At 43.8% G+C, this 14,981-nt stretch overlaps 1 protein-coding gene across 4 annotated transcripts in view; it reads right to left on the reverse strand.

The window, feature by feature from the left end:
- Positions 1-14,981, reverse strand: part of LUC7L (LUC7 like) — a 36,577-nt gene that overhangs the window by 6,514 nt on the left and 15,082 nt on the right. For all 4 annotated transcript variants that reach the window (XM_077827504.1, XM_077827505.1, XM_077827506.1 and 1 more), the window contains 5 exons: positions 11,885-11,983; positions 10,037-10,147; positions 6,131-6,274; positions 5,427-5,603; positions 3,641-3,729 (listed from right to left, as the gene is read on the reverse strand). In XM_077827504.1, the coding sequence (XP_077683630.1) occupies positions 3,641-3,729; positions 5,427-5,603; positions 6,131-6,274; positions 10,037-10,147; positions 11,885-11,983 (620 nt within the window). The remainder of the gene's footprint in view (positions 1-3,640; positions 3,730-5,426; positions 5,604-6,130; positions 6,275-10,036; positions 10,148-11,884; positions 11,984-14,981) is intronic.

A 14,981-nucleotide genomic window follows, 5' to 3' on the forward strand; every position in this document is an offset into this window, starting at 1 on the left:
CTCTTATGTACAGTATTAACATCTCATCATTTGTCTTCCATCTTAGACCAGTGGTCCGTGGACCCCTGAGGGTCTGCAGACTATGTCTAAGGGGTCCACAAAAGATTGTCATTACTATAGAACAGTGGTTTTGAACCTGGGGTCCGCAGACTGAAAGCCACTGCCTTAGACACATGTAGCTGAGATTTCTTGGGAGCATGAATTTTAAAGCTATCATAAGGAGTTGCACAGTAGCTCAGACTTAAGGTTGCATGTTCAACCTTTAATTTCGCAATAACTCCCTTCTGGCAGCTTAACTTTGCATACATCCAATTAACAGAAAATTACATGAAAGAAGTGTTGAGTGAAGGGTGAAGTCTTGTTTAATAATGTTCATTTAATACCTGGCTAAGAGGACAGAACCCCACACTAAGGAAGGGACTTTACTGAGAGGGTGCATTTACTGAATTAAGTCAGTATGTATCATGACTTAGCCACAAGGAATTATTATTATTCAATTATAGCACTGGAAGATAAAAAGGGAATTCTGCTAACAGAACAGTAACAAGGTTGGAACTGAACTTGGAGCTAGACAGATTTAGAACATGCTGAGGTGGTGCTGATAAGCTGGGCTTAAGGTACAGCTGATACATGAGAAAGAAGTTAAATCAACATTGTCTTACTCCCGTGATGTAACTCAACTTGACAAATAGAACAGTAGAGCCTTCTTATAGACAGGCGATGTTTAAGATCATTTTTGGTGTTCCCTACTGTATCTTTAAATAAAAATGTCACGCTCTAACAGGTATGGAATCTGACAGCTTTAGAAAGATAATGTTCCCTTCCAAAGCACTGACCACTATCTGACTCTCTGGAAGAGGCCTGAACTTTCAGAGGGGTGGGTATGTACGCTCTGTATGGGTCAAAGGCTGAAGAAGGGCTGTGGTTATCTGCTCAGGCAAAGCCATATGGGGAGCCTGCAGGTACCAAGCGAGGTTCCAGGCCAACACTTAGCATGTATAGTGTTGTGTATATCCAGAAGCATCATGCTCAGCTGGTTCTGGTGTGGGGTCCAACACTAATAGCTGGCACACCAAGAATCCCACACTTAAGGAGCCATTAACGGGCGTCTCTCCTGACCCTCAGGAACCAGGCTTTTGGAAGGATGTGAGGAGGAGCTGGGAGGAGGCAACCTCTGGGGGAACTGAGCCAGCATTGTGGGACAGTCTGACCAAAGAAACTCTGAGCATTTTCTCAAGGCAGCCAGGTCAGGTTTGTTGAGTTTCTGGCAGAAGTGAGCTCCACAGTTGAGAGGCTACCACAAAGAGGACTCTCCTTAAGATAAGGAGGACTTGTGGCACCTTAGAGACTAACCAATTTATTTGAGCATAAGCTTTCGTGAGCTACAGCTCACTTCATCAGATGCATTCAGTGGAAAATGCATCTGATGAAGTGAGCTGTAGCTCACGATAGTTTATGCTCAAATAAATTTGTTAGTCTCTAAGGTGCCACAAGTACTCCTTTTCTTTTTGCGGATACAGACTAACACGGCTGCTACTCTAAAACCTCTCCTTAAGATAGACACACGACAGCATCCAGGCATGCTATGGCCCTGAGGTGGGTCAGAGAGAGGGGCTACCAGGAGGCAGCTGGACCGTAAGCCATTTAGGGCTTCATTTTTAGGAACCAGCAACTTGCATTTTTGTGGGTGCATTCCTGGCAGCCAGCACAGTGACCTCATCCGCCAGCCACATCGGTGCCTGCTGGGCAGCGCTCTCATCAGTCCAAGGTAAAGCACATTAAAACAGCGTTTCCTAGATGCCACCAAAGCAGAACGATTGAAGCTAGGTCTTCTATGAGAGCGAAGAACTAGGTTTTTGGCCATCCAAAGGCAACGAAAGGATTTTCTGGACACTATGTTGGGGGTCTCGTTGCAGAGATGTATGCAGTAGTGCCCTGAGACTGTGGACCATTTTCACAATGAATGGGGAGACACTGCCAACTGATGGGGCACTCAGATATGCCAGTTCCCCCAGAGGCTGCTCCCTGCAAATAGGCACCATCATGTCCAGGCTGAGCTTAAGCCAGCTGGCTTCCATGCAATATCGTCGTCTGTCAGTCATACTGGAGGAAGCAGGAAGAGAGTTCTTTCTGGGTCACCAGCATACAAACACAATAGCCTACGTTGTCTAGCTCTTCCCTAGGGTATTTACATCCACACTGAACAAGAGACGACAAGAACCACCCACAGCTGAAAGCCACCAAGAAGAGCAAACACCCCCTGGGATTTCTCAAACAGGAATGAGCAGAACCATAGCAGGAAGATTCCTGGCACTCCTGGCTGTGTCCCAAATGTAAGTCAAAAGCACCTCACTGGTAAGGTATGAAAGGCTGCTGAAGAAAGGGATAAATAAGAGAAAATATCGTATTGCTTCTATATAAATCCATGGTACACTCACATCTTGAATATTGCATGCAGATGTGGTCTCCCCATCTCAAAAAAGATATACTGGAATTGGAAAAGGTTCAGAAAAGGGCAACAAGAATGATTAGGAGTATGAAACGGCTGCCATATGAGGAGAGATTAATAAGACTGGGACTTTTCAGCTTTGAAAAGAGACGACTAAGGGGGTATATGATAGAGGTCTATAAAATTATGACTGGTGTGGAGAAAGCAAATGAGGAAGTGTTATTTACTCCTCATAACACAAGAACTAGGGGTCACCAAATTAAATTTATAGGCAGGAGGTTTAAAACAAGCAAAAGAAAGTATTTCTTCACACAACACACAGTCAACCTGTGGAACTCTTTGCCAGAAAACGTTGTGAAGGCCAAGACTATAACACTGTTCAAAAAAATAGATAAATTCATGGAGGATAGGTCCATCAATGGCTATTAGCAAGGATGGGCAGGGATGATGTCCCTAGCCTCTGTTTGCCAGAAGCTGGGAATGGGTCACAGGGGATGGATCACTTGAAGAGTACCTGTTCTGTTCTGGGGCACCTGGCATTGGCCACTGTCGGAAGACAAGATACTGGGCTAGATGGACCTTTGGTCTGACCCAGTATTGGCTTTTCTTATGTTTTTAATTAGTGAAGATGCCTGCCATCTGTTCCCTGCCTCGACATCTTCACTCACAGATTGGTGCTGTTTCAGTACAATGTCCTAATCTGAAGTCTGTTCATGGAATTAGTGCACGGCAGAAGCTATTTGAGCAGACCCAGCAGCATCTTCTTAGTAATTTCGGAAGGATAGAGACTGGGCCATAGCTGAAGCCATGTGTTCAGAGTTGGCTTCTTAAGCAGGGGATAAGACAGCACATGCCTGAAAGTTCCTAGGAGCCTCTAACTTTCAGCAATGCAGCCAAAGATAAAAAAAGCACTATAATAAGATTTTTTTTTCTTAATCAAGTGCGCTCCTAGGAGCTTACATAGGGACAATAACACAGTGCCAGGAATGAGCCTGACACAAGGCTTACCTGCTTTGTCATGGTTAGCCACCATTGCCTATGCCACAGCAGCTCTCTCTTAGCCCTTAATGACGGCATTATTTTGGAAAGGATTTGTCTGTCATTTTCAGGGCTATTGTAACAGCCACAAATATGAGAGCTGCATGCTTTTACAGCCCATCCCTGTAGAGGGGCTCACTTGCTTTCACTCACCGTCTGCCCATTCTCTCCTCTCTTTCTCTCTCTTCTCTCCGCCTCAGACGATCTTGGTTTCTTTTCTCCTGTTTTTCTGCCACCATTTTCTAAGTTGAGAAAGAATTCATATGCTGCGTTAGACACACAACAAGAGAGCAAACTAAGACAGCAGGAAGACCTTGCAGCTGGAGGCAAAATGCAGTAATTCAATAGATTTGTGCAACATTTGCCTTTTCCAACACGTCATGTCTCTTTATTGGCTTGAAAGGGATTCAGATTCCAAGGCCAGAAAGAACCATTGTGATCATTTTGTCTGACCTCCTGCATAACACAGGCCATAGAACATCCCCAAAACACACCCATTCAATGAGATTCCTCATTTACAATTTCACTTTGAAACCGATCAGCTAGCCAGCTTTTAATCAATTTGATGTGTGCCATGTTAGTTTTTATCACTTGAGTTTTTTTTTTAATCAAAAAGCGTGTAGCATCATGTCAAATAACTTACAGAAGTCCCAGTACATTACATCAACACTATTACCTTTATCAAGCAAACCTGTAATCTCATTAAAAAAAAAAAGACATCAAATTAGTCTGACAGGATCTAATTTCCATAAACCCATGCTGATTGGCATTAATTATATTACCCTCCTCTAATTCTTTATTAATCAAGTCCAGTATCTATTACCTTGCCCAGGATCAATATCAGACTAACACGCCTATAATTACCCATGTTATCTTGTTTATGCTTTTTAAATAGTGAGGCTATAAAGAACTGCTTATGAGATGAGGCAGAAGGCTGGGAAGCAGAACATGGATGGTACAGACTTTGTTACAGATTATTTAACACTTGAAAAGCAGCTGCTTACTTGCCTGCCAAGACCCCTATTCAAAGTCCTGTGTTTTCCCTACATCCATTGAAAGTATCACTAACATATATCAGTGCAAAGAACACAGCTCTGGGTGCCTGTGGTTGTTAGCTGTAGCATTATCTGTTTAGGCTGTAGGCCCTTCAGGGCTGGGACTGTCTCTCACCATGTGTATGTAAAGCACCTAGCACAAGGAGACCCTGATTTTGGTTAGCGCCTCTAGGCCTCATTGTAATACAAATACTCAACAATCACAGCACAAAATGGAGAACCCTGATCTGAGCAAGCAGAAAGCACCAGTTCACTTGTAAGGTTTGTGAAGTGACTGACTTGACTAAGTATCAGTTCTACCATTCATGAGCCAAGCTACTGTCTGTGCATCCAACTTCACTTCAGGCTCATGTTTTGAAAATCATTCCATCATCAATACTTCAGCTTCTGCTTCACTGAGACCTTCACGGTCAGCACTCTATAAACACACTTTGCATTGCTACAGCATCTCACCAGTAGGTCTGAGTGCTTTATAAAATGTTAAAACCCAAAAAATATACATATAATTTTTAAAACTAATGACAGACTTCCCATTGCAAATTGTGGCCCAGACCTATGGACTCCAATTCAGAACATACCAAGAACCCAATTTATGTAAGGAGGAAGCCAGTCTAGTGTAATTCTTTGCCCTGTTCCTCTATGGGTACAATTTCAGTTAAGCAGACATTACAGGGCTGAACCAGAAGTGAGGTTAGGCAAACCTCCACTTGGAGTTTCATCTATCTTGAATTCAGAGTGTTTCAGAACAAAGACTGTGTAGAGTTTCCATACAAGCCAAAGACAGCAGGTTACAAAACAAATCAAATGAATAAGTATTCACAGGAGAGCTGTCGGGCCATGGCTGGCCAAGGTAGAGGGATGCTGTTTAAAATATAACTGATTACCCTCAACTGGTCCAGTTTTTCACGGATCTGAATGAAGCCCAAGTGTAATTTGCCTCCAAAGTGATCAGCGAGACGCCGGTCGTTATCATGGAGACCAAGGTACGCGGAGCAGACCTCACAGACGCGCAGCTTCTGCTGCTGGAAACTGGATGCGGGCATGGAATTGCGGTATTCTTCCTGCGGAGAGGCAGAGACGGCTCAAAACCAGGGGAAACCATCATAACACACACACAGGACACATGCAACCCTCACAGAGCTTGAAGCGAGTGTTTTAAATTTAAACAGGAATCTCATTCTCAACATTTGGACCACTTCTAACACTCCAGTAAAATCTGTACAAGAAATTACTATTACTATGCAACCTCCTGCTTTAAAAAAAGACCTAAAAAAGCACCTGCTAATAAGAACACAAGAACTGCCAGACTGGATCAGACTAATGGTCCATCTAGTCCAGTATCTGCTCTCTGATCATGGCTAGCACCAGCTGCTTCAAAGAAAGAAACCCTGCAGCAGGCATTGTTAGATGGATGAAAGCTTACAGGGAACATTTCATCTTCTTTCATTCTTTGAGAACAATCACTTGCTAACTCACTGTGCAGATGGAGAGGGGAAGCTGCCCAGCTGGGTGCTATGTGCTCTGTTTACTAATTCAGTTCACCATTACATAAAACATGGGAACATAGTAAGTGTTGATCTTGGCAAACCTCTGCTTCTTTCTTCTTTGCTCGGACCTTCTCCACTTCCATCAGGATCTTTTGGGATTCATCCACATTTCCTTCAGCTCCCAGCTGCTCAGCTTTAGCCAGCAGTTTTCCTATGTCTTCATTCAGCTCATGAACCTTTTCTGCCTAAAGAGAGGAGTTTGCTTTTAATAAGACAAAGAACCCTGTAAAGCTTGTGGGATTTGCAGACAATGAATCCTTCACTTGCACTTATAGCTACAGACGCACAGGGGCCTACAATAAACCATTCCATTGCCACCATGACCCCAGGGCTGGTTCCAGTGGCCTGCAGTCCCCCCACAGAGAGGGAGAGAAAACTGTCCTTTCCTTCCAGGTCCCAATTTCTATTCCTGGTTGTTCCTGCCTCCCTCCCACCACTACCAGGATCTTTTAACGATGACTGGAACTTCCTTCAGGCCCACTCCCCCCCTGTGGGTGACAGCTCCCTTGGGGGATTCCCTCCCTAGCAATTGCTAGCCCCCCAGCCTGAAGTTTTAACAAATGGGATGGAACAAATAATTACACAGGGAAGGGCCAAACATCCAGGTCCTTGAACCAGCCTTGCAAGTTTCACTGACATTATATCTTAACCTGGAACTGGTTTAAATGCACCTCCTACTTCTAGCAGCAGGGAAGGCTTAAATTATCCTCTGCCTCCTTATTCATGCAGGCCGGCTAACAGGATAGTACCAGATGGCAGAAACTTTACTTTGAGAACACAAAGTCCCATGTCACGCTCCACTACGAGATATAGAGACAGCACACGCGCGCTCACAATCTCCATGGGAGCCCCTGTATTTCAAATTAAACTGTAACTACTCAAATGCTGTTAACACTGGTTTGCCTCTACAGTGTTCTAGCTTCATTGGAGTGGACACCTATTTCCAATCTATTAGGAAAGCCACAATGTTTCAAGAGGGACACCCTCAGAGATAGAATGCTTTCGAGAACACACTAGGTGAAAGCAGTAGCTGCAGGCAGCATCCTTATTATTTTAATCTTTGCCCCAGCTAAAGATGATGTATCAATATCTACAGTGAACTACAGAAACTTTTCAATCAAGCCCTACATTTGCTTGTAAGATTCCAAGAGGGAGAAGAACTGGCTGGTTACAAATTTCAGTAGTATTGGATTTGAGCTGAAGAGCTCAAGGAATATGGGCTACTGACCTCCAAATTTTTCTGCCACAGCAAATGTCCTCCCGAGTACCACAAAGGGTGTGGGGGGAAATAATAATAAAAAAAAATCAGGGTAATTAATGGGGATGGTTCTTTCGGACCTTTGCTGGTATTTGGGAGGTCACTGGCAGACCAAGATTCCAGGGCATCTGCAGCATAAATTCCTCAGGCTCGGGGAAGGGACGGATGACAGGATAATGGTCTCCTGCTTTGTTAAAATACAGCACTAATATTTATACACTGCATATTAGATGCATGATGGTTTGGTATATAGGGTTGATCAGCATGATTTTAATGCATTACTTACTTGTAGCAAAGCCACAAGCAAGTTACTTAGAGCACCTCTCAGCCACTCCACCCTCCAGGCATTCTGTATTTGCTTGAGGGTTACAGGAAAAGGATGAGACACAATATTCCCAGAGTACTAAAACACTAATATTTGTATCCCCTACTGATAAAGCCAAGTGCCTAGGTTACCTTCAGTCAAACCGACAGGGCTCAGAGGAAGCCACAGAAACCTCAAAAATGATTTTAAAATGTGAAGATTTTAGGGTCTGATAATCTCATGACTTCCCAGGGCTGGAAGCAGATGTTGTGTATCCCAAGTGAAAGATAGGAACATCCCTATTCTGCATTCATAGATTGAGGCCAGAAAGGACCATTCTGATCAAACAGACGGACATCCTGCATAACAAAAGCCAGAGAACCTCACCCAGTGATTCCTGTATCAAGCCCACAGCTTCAGGATGAGCTACAGCATTCTTGAGAGACAGATGAGAGTTTCCTCTCCCAGCCCCGCAGGGTCACTAGATAGGATATAAACCTGTCCCTGGTGCAGGATTCCCTTACCAAGGGCCTCAGGCCAGGGCCTATTTCATGGGGAAATTTGGTATTTGGGGCAAGAAAGTAACATTTATCTGGCAGGCTGGTTTAACAAGAGTAGCTCTTGGAAGCTGCTCAGAGATGTGGGATGATGGAAGCAGATATGGACAGCAAGACAGCCAGAGGTGTATGATAAATGTATGACAAATTAGATGGGGAACACATCACACAGTTCCACAACTGATCCCCACACATACGGCTGTTTTGCTACCCCTCCTTTGGGATTGTACAAGCAAGTCTGAAGGGTTCTCCTCCACACCCACTTCTCTTCTTTACAACTCTTGCTCTTCTCCCCACAGGGAGGGCAACAGGGACACAGCTGCTCACAGCCACTGCAGCAAACGGTCTCCACCAGCCCCCACCAACAGCATGGTCATGGCTTGTTATTTTTAACCTCATCTGTACTTGCTGTGTCTTTATTACAGTTTCTCCTGTTGAATTTAGTTTTTTGAATCTCCCTGTGCAACCCTGGGTAGCTTCCTTTGCCCTGTAGTCATTAGCAATGTGGGTATTTTCAATTTTGGAAGGAGTGAACCATTTACACACACACGCTGAGAGAAAACCCCTGCGCTCATCTTGAAGGGAGAAAGGATGAGGGGACACCCACCTGGGCTACAGGAGAAACCAAGCAGCAAAATACACATTATACAAATTCCATGCCAGAGGGCTGGGAGAGAGGGCTGGGTGTGCGTGCGCGCATGCGGGTCTCCTGTCTCATAAGGGGCATGGGGAAGCGAATGGTCACAGGAAGTGTCACTAGGAGCCATATGATGAATGAGAAAACAGGGATCTTCCAACATGGATTTGGTGGTAAGAAATCACTGATTAAATTGCCACTAGTGCAAGCTACAGGTACATTTACTCTTTGTGCAATGCAGCATTCAACCAGGAGACACCTCCTCCGTCAGCCAAGACTTCACAGCAACATCCCAAAGGAGCAGGAGACCAAACTCAGAGCTTCAGGGCCTAGGGCATCCCCAACTACGAGGATTGGGAATACTAAAGAGATCGCCACTGAACAGCACAAGAGAAGAGAAAATGCTTCAAGCAGAAAAACTAAGTTGGACAAAGTTGCCAAGGCTAGAAGCCAAGTCAGCCAGACAAGAGGCAGGCAGCCCTGACCACTCTGCACTAGCAGCTCGTTAAATGGCTGCAAGACAAGACAGTGGCCCAAACACAACACAACAGTTTTCTGTGAGTGGAAGGAAAAAGGTTAGAAACAGGTTAAAGCAGAATGGTTTGTCTTCATCTCGATCCCAACATGGTTTTCTTGTCCATGCAGGTAAGAAAAAACCCCACCACCGCAGAAGGGCTGAAGCCACATTTTGGAAATATGACTAGTTTGTAATCTCCTGCAATGTTCCCTCTAATTTTTTAAGTCCATGTGCGGAAAGAATTTTGTTATGTGCACCAATATGGAGGGGGTGTGGCTGAGGGGTTCAGAGTGTGGGAGGGGGCTCAGGGCTGGGGCAGAGGGAAGGCTCTGGCTGGGGGTGTGGGCTCTGGCATGGGGCTAGGGATGAGGGGCTTCGGGTGCAGGCTGCCCCGAGGCTGTGGTGGGGAGAGAGGACTCCCCCCAGCCCTCTCTCGCCACAGCAGCCCAAGGCCAGGGAAGAGGCGCCTCTCCCCTGCCAGGGCAGTTCCGGGGCTGGGACCAGGGAGAGGTGCCTCTCCACGCCTGCGTGGCCCTTGATAGCCCACAGCATAGCCGCGCAACTTAGAAGTAACTTAGGTCTCTTGTTTTAGAAATCACATTTTAACATAGATATACCTAGTCATAACAATGCACACAGGCCCTCAGAACAAGTGTTGAACTGAAGAGTGATACCTTTGCAGACACTTCAGCACTGATCTCCTCCTGAGTTTCAGCCAGGCGTTTCTTCGCCAGCTCAGTTCTCCGGTCACACTCTGCGATAAAGGACTCCAGGTGATCCATAGCCTGTGTGTGTTCAAACCAAGAACTGTAACTATGGGTGCTTTTTGCCATACAAGCAGCATTTGCTGGGCTCTGGCTCTTTTGCTACGGAGAGCCAGCCAGGAGGATTCCTTTACAGATCACAAACCACCACACAGCTCTCCCTTCTTACCTGAGTGGATGTAGGGCAACATTTTCAAACTGGGATCAGATGGCCCACTGACCTGATCCAGCACAGCAATTCCTATATTCCTCATGCTAGCAGCACCCACTCTGGGGAACACACTTCTAAATGGATGGTGGAGATCAGCCTGTCTTTTTCCCTTCATCTCTTAGTGTTTTGAAGCAGTGATACAGTTGGGATTTGAGTTCCTGCCCCACAAAGGAGGCTGTGCTCAGCCCTAATCCACGTCCGTATATTTTTTTTTACTCAGTGTCATTTACTCTTCTATGGGGCAAGGATACAGTATTTCCTTAGGCTACGAACACACTACCACTTACTGTAGAATAAGCCGCCACCTCCCCCACCCCCCCCGAGTGACATAAGTTATGCCGACCTAAGCGTCGGCGTGGACAGTGCTATGTCGGTGGAACAGCTTCTTCTGCCGACGTAGCCACCACCACTCGCGGGGGCAGGAGTAATTATGCCAACAGGAGAGCTCTCTCCCATCAGCTTAGAGAGTCTGCACTGGGAGTGCTGCATTGGTGCAGCTGCATGCGCAGCTGTAAGCTCTGTAGTGTAGCCATAGCCTTAGTGTGAGGGAAGATGCAACAGCAAAGGTAACTAGGAGACCAGTATATCAGTGATCTCATAAGGGGGGGAGGGGAGGGGAATGGCAGGGTGCCAGTAATTAATGAGAGAGTTGAGAAGACAAATTTACAGGTTTAGCTAGAAAAATACTGAGCTAATAAAGGAGCAGGAGATAGAAAACAAACAGTCAGTAGAAAGAGCATTGGGTTCTGATATTTCAATAGAAATGAAATTAGGGCAGGGAACAACAGAATCAGAATGACCGACTCTTGTGAAACCGAGATGAGGTAAACCAAGAGTCAACAGCTGCTTGTCTGCTTAGGGAAGGGAATTTCACTGATCCCTGTCCCCCTCCCCACCTTTCCCAGGTAAGTAACTACAGCAGGGTCATTACGCCTCATTTTGAACATAGATGTGGGCAAATAGAATGAAGACTGCTCTGAAGAGCTTCTGTTCTGGCTGTAACTTGACAAAGTCTCTACATTCTGAGATTTAGCAGGGGATTCACACCTAGATGGCTGATGTGGTGCACTGAAACACCACTACATGGACAACGGGTGCACACAGACATGCCGGAGCAGCCAGGATGGGAGAACTAGCATTCCTTTTACGCTTGAGCAGTTCCAATGCACAAAATCAATGCGGAAGCACAGGCTGGCAAAGGTACAATTACACAGAGCAGGTTTCTAATGTTAGAATTCACCCCTGTTCATAGCCCATCAGAGCATGATATTTCTAGCCTTGCTGAGAGCAGTGGCAGTTCTGAGCAGAAAAGGAATGTAGCCTGTTTTTGTTCCTAGGTTTTGCAAATGCCATAATTAATTTTAACTTTTCAATTCAGCATCAGGTTGACATGAGGAAAGTCATGACATGACATGACTACAAATTAGCAAATAGTACAGTAAACAAAAAGATTAGCAGAAACGTCAGCTGGACTCTGCTGCTCAATCTGATATCAGAAGTTACACTGAGCTGTTTACACACAAATAATTAAAAATCACAATACTTACATCCAGCTCAAAAAATAGGTCCCTCTCTTTACTTGCAATCTCATAATCTGCTCTCAGTGCCAAGTCATGGATCTTTGTACATTCTCCCAGGTCCATACGCTATGGGAAAGTAAAGAGAAGGTCAATGAAAGAACTTTCTACTGCTGCAACAAGCACTGATATTTAACTGCTGATAGCTATGTAAATGCTCATTTCATGTATCACACCCACAAAGGCAATTTAGAAACCGATTTTCTTTCTTGATTTACCAATATGAGAAGTGGCCACAAGAGACATGTCTGGTTGGATTATTCTTCCAGGTGCTTCTGAAGTAGCACTATTTTGACTATATGCAAGCAAAACATATCGCTCAACAGTCAGAGGCAGGTAGAATAAACTAGTTATCTGACTCCTAATATTAAAGGGCAACAGGAAAAATGCATTAACAACGGGGTAACTGAGAAAGTGTCCAAGGAAACCCAATACAACCCCATCACTCAGGTGCTGCTTCCTGGTTAAGAGTAACTCAGTCTGAAGGTGAAAGGAGCCAGTGACCAGTATGTCCATGTGCCTGCTAGCAGCTAACTTGCGGAGTAGTATTAAGAGTTCCATTGACAGCTCCCTTTCACAGGGTTAGCCTAATGCAGCTATGGATTTGAAGTCCCACTGGACCAACGCAGTGGCCTCTTTTGCACAAGCCCATACGAATGACCGGACCAGCAAGCAGCGTTGATAAATAAAAAAAACTTGTAATTTAAATTACAAGTTTATTAAAAAAAACGAAACACCTATTTACAATTACATTTGAAATTGATAAATTATGTTAAGACTTACAAAAACAACAAGGAGTCCGGTGGCACCTTAAAGACTAACAGATTTATTTGGTCATAAGGTTTTGTGGGTAAAAAACCACTTCTTCAGGTGCAACTTATTTATAATGTATGTTAAGACCTAAATTATTAAAATCACGTAAATTAAACAAAAAAATATTAAGGAGTACATGTTCGCTGACCAGCTTTGAAGTCAAACTACTGAACTGGTGGAAATCACCAGCTAAGCATCTGGAACCAGAGTTTGTTGAAATGCTAAACCAGTTTTTGCCAACAGTACCCTTTTCTGCAAGTGGAGAGAGAATATTTTCTTTACTTCAGTTTATTCAACTACTTCAGGCCAATGACTAGTTTATTCGAAGTTAGGAAACCAACTAGGAGTTGAAAAAACAGGAAAGCTCTTCCAATCTACGAATAAAACTAGGTATGAGAGGGTGAGATCTACTGTTCTAAAATCTTGAAGGACATGGTGACCAGGAACAACAATGTCAATTCAACTAATTACAGGTAATACTTCCTTAGTTTTAAATGCCAAACATGTTTTGATAAATTTTCTTTTCTTACGCATCCAACATATTTAAAGGTAGTTTTATGCAATAAAAACATGAAATGCTGTTCGTGTGTGTTTTTAATTGCATTTGAATTTCAATCCAAGTATCGCTTGACACAAATTAACAGTTAAAAATTAGTTTAGGAAATAAGAAATGCATCATTCCCCATTTTCTAACATAACAAATAATGTAAAAAAATAAAGACTAAGAATAAATATGAGTTATATAACTGCTTAAATGAAGGCGTATAGATATAGTGTACCCTCCTGGTTAGCAAAAAAAAAAAAAAAAAAAAGGCACCAAACGTAGTGTAAAGGCTATATTTAGTTGCAATCAACATATGTTAATGGTTACCAACCAATGAGAATCAACCTTTCTTTAGGAAAACACCTAAAAGGTAGAAACACAAAACAATTAAAATACGAAATATAAAATCGCTTTGATTTAAAACTAATCCACCTTGCTAACGAGACACTAAGTAGGACTGCCCCCTTGTCAAAAGAGGCTTCAATCACTTCTGCCATCTGCTCCCAATTTTTAAATCTATTTCCACAGTTATCAACTAAAAAAAATTAAGGGGCTTTAAGGTTTTAGTTAAAATATTTACAACTGACCCCTCTAGTTTCATCCCTGCATTTATCAGTGTCGACTACCAAGCACTTGGTTTGGTTTATTTAAAATGGAAAAAAGTATATTTACCATCTGGAGAGCTCCAGAGCCAAAGGCCCATGTATGAGTGGAGAACAAATTCCATCAGAGCTTGCAGAGTCATGCTGCAGACATGTGTATGTATGTATACACCCAGATGATTAGGGGGTTGAGCAGGACTAAGATTAAAACTAAATATCTCTAAATTAGCTAGCCAGGAACTGAGGAAAATACCTAGAGAACTACCTACAAATGTCTGATCTAATCCTGCAGCAGCAGCCCCATGATGATGGAGGACAGCTCCAATTTCTATTATTCTGTAAACAAGAGAGCAGTGTGAGTCACATGCACGCTAGCAGAACTGGTACAGAGGAGGAGAACTGAAATTTTCAGAATGAAGCAAGCACATTAACACAAAAGACAGGCTACACAGAGATGAAATATCAGTTTTAAAATCATGACTTGTGACATCAACATAATCTTAGTTTATTAACAATGAAACAACTGCTCTAATAGACTTATCAAGCCATTTACTCTTAGCTTGAGCTGCCAAATGGAGACAGGCTGTGGCCTTTAAATACAGCCACCACTTCCAGGAGCAGCCTTGTTCCAAGATCCTTTTAACTGGGTAACATTTCGATTAAGTCTCTAGAAAAAGCTCTGAAGGACTACTAAGATGTTACAATCGTGCCGAGCTTAATATCTCCAAAGGAATCTAGAGTGGCTTCAGGTCGGTTTACGGTATTTACAGCTTTCAGCAACATCAGACCGGCGAGTGTCCTTTCACCCCTTTCGTTCTGTGGGGCTATTCTATCAGAATTCCTTTCCAACACCAGCCAGAGGAGGATTTTCCACAAGACAAGGAGGTCCAGTCACAACCTAGAACCATCTTCTCCTGAAAACAAGGTTCAACATTTTTTGCAAGCAGAGATAACACCTTCTCTGATTTGAGAGGTAAGCTCTCAGGCTCAAGTCTTCACTTTCAAAAAGTCCCCCAATTCACTCCACACTGTTCCCTTCTCTCTCCAGATCTCATGAAAAGCAATGCATCTCTGAACTTTTCTCCCTTGGGGCAATCACCCTGCTTTC

The sequence above is a fragment of the Eretmochelys imbricata genome, chromosome 10 (assembly GCF_965152235.1).
Source record: "Eretmochelys imbricata isolate rEreImb1 chromosome 10, rEreImb1.hap1, whole genome shotgun sequence".
Lineage (NCBI taxonomy): Eukaryota > Metazoa > Chordata > Testudines > Cheloniidae > Eretmochelys > Eretmochelys imbricata.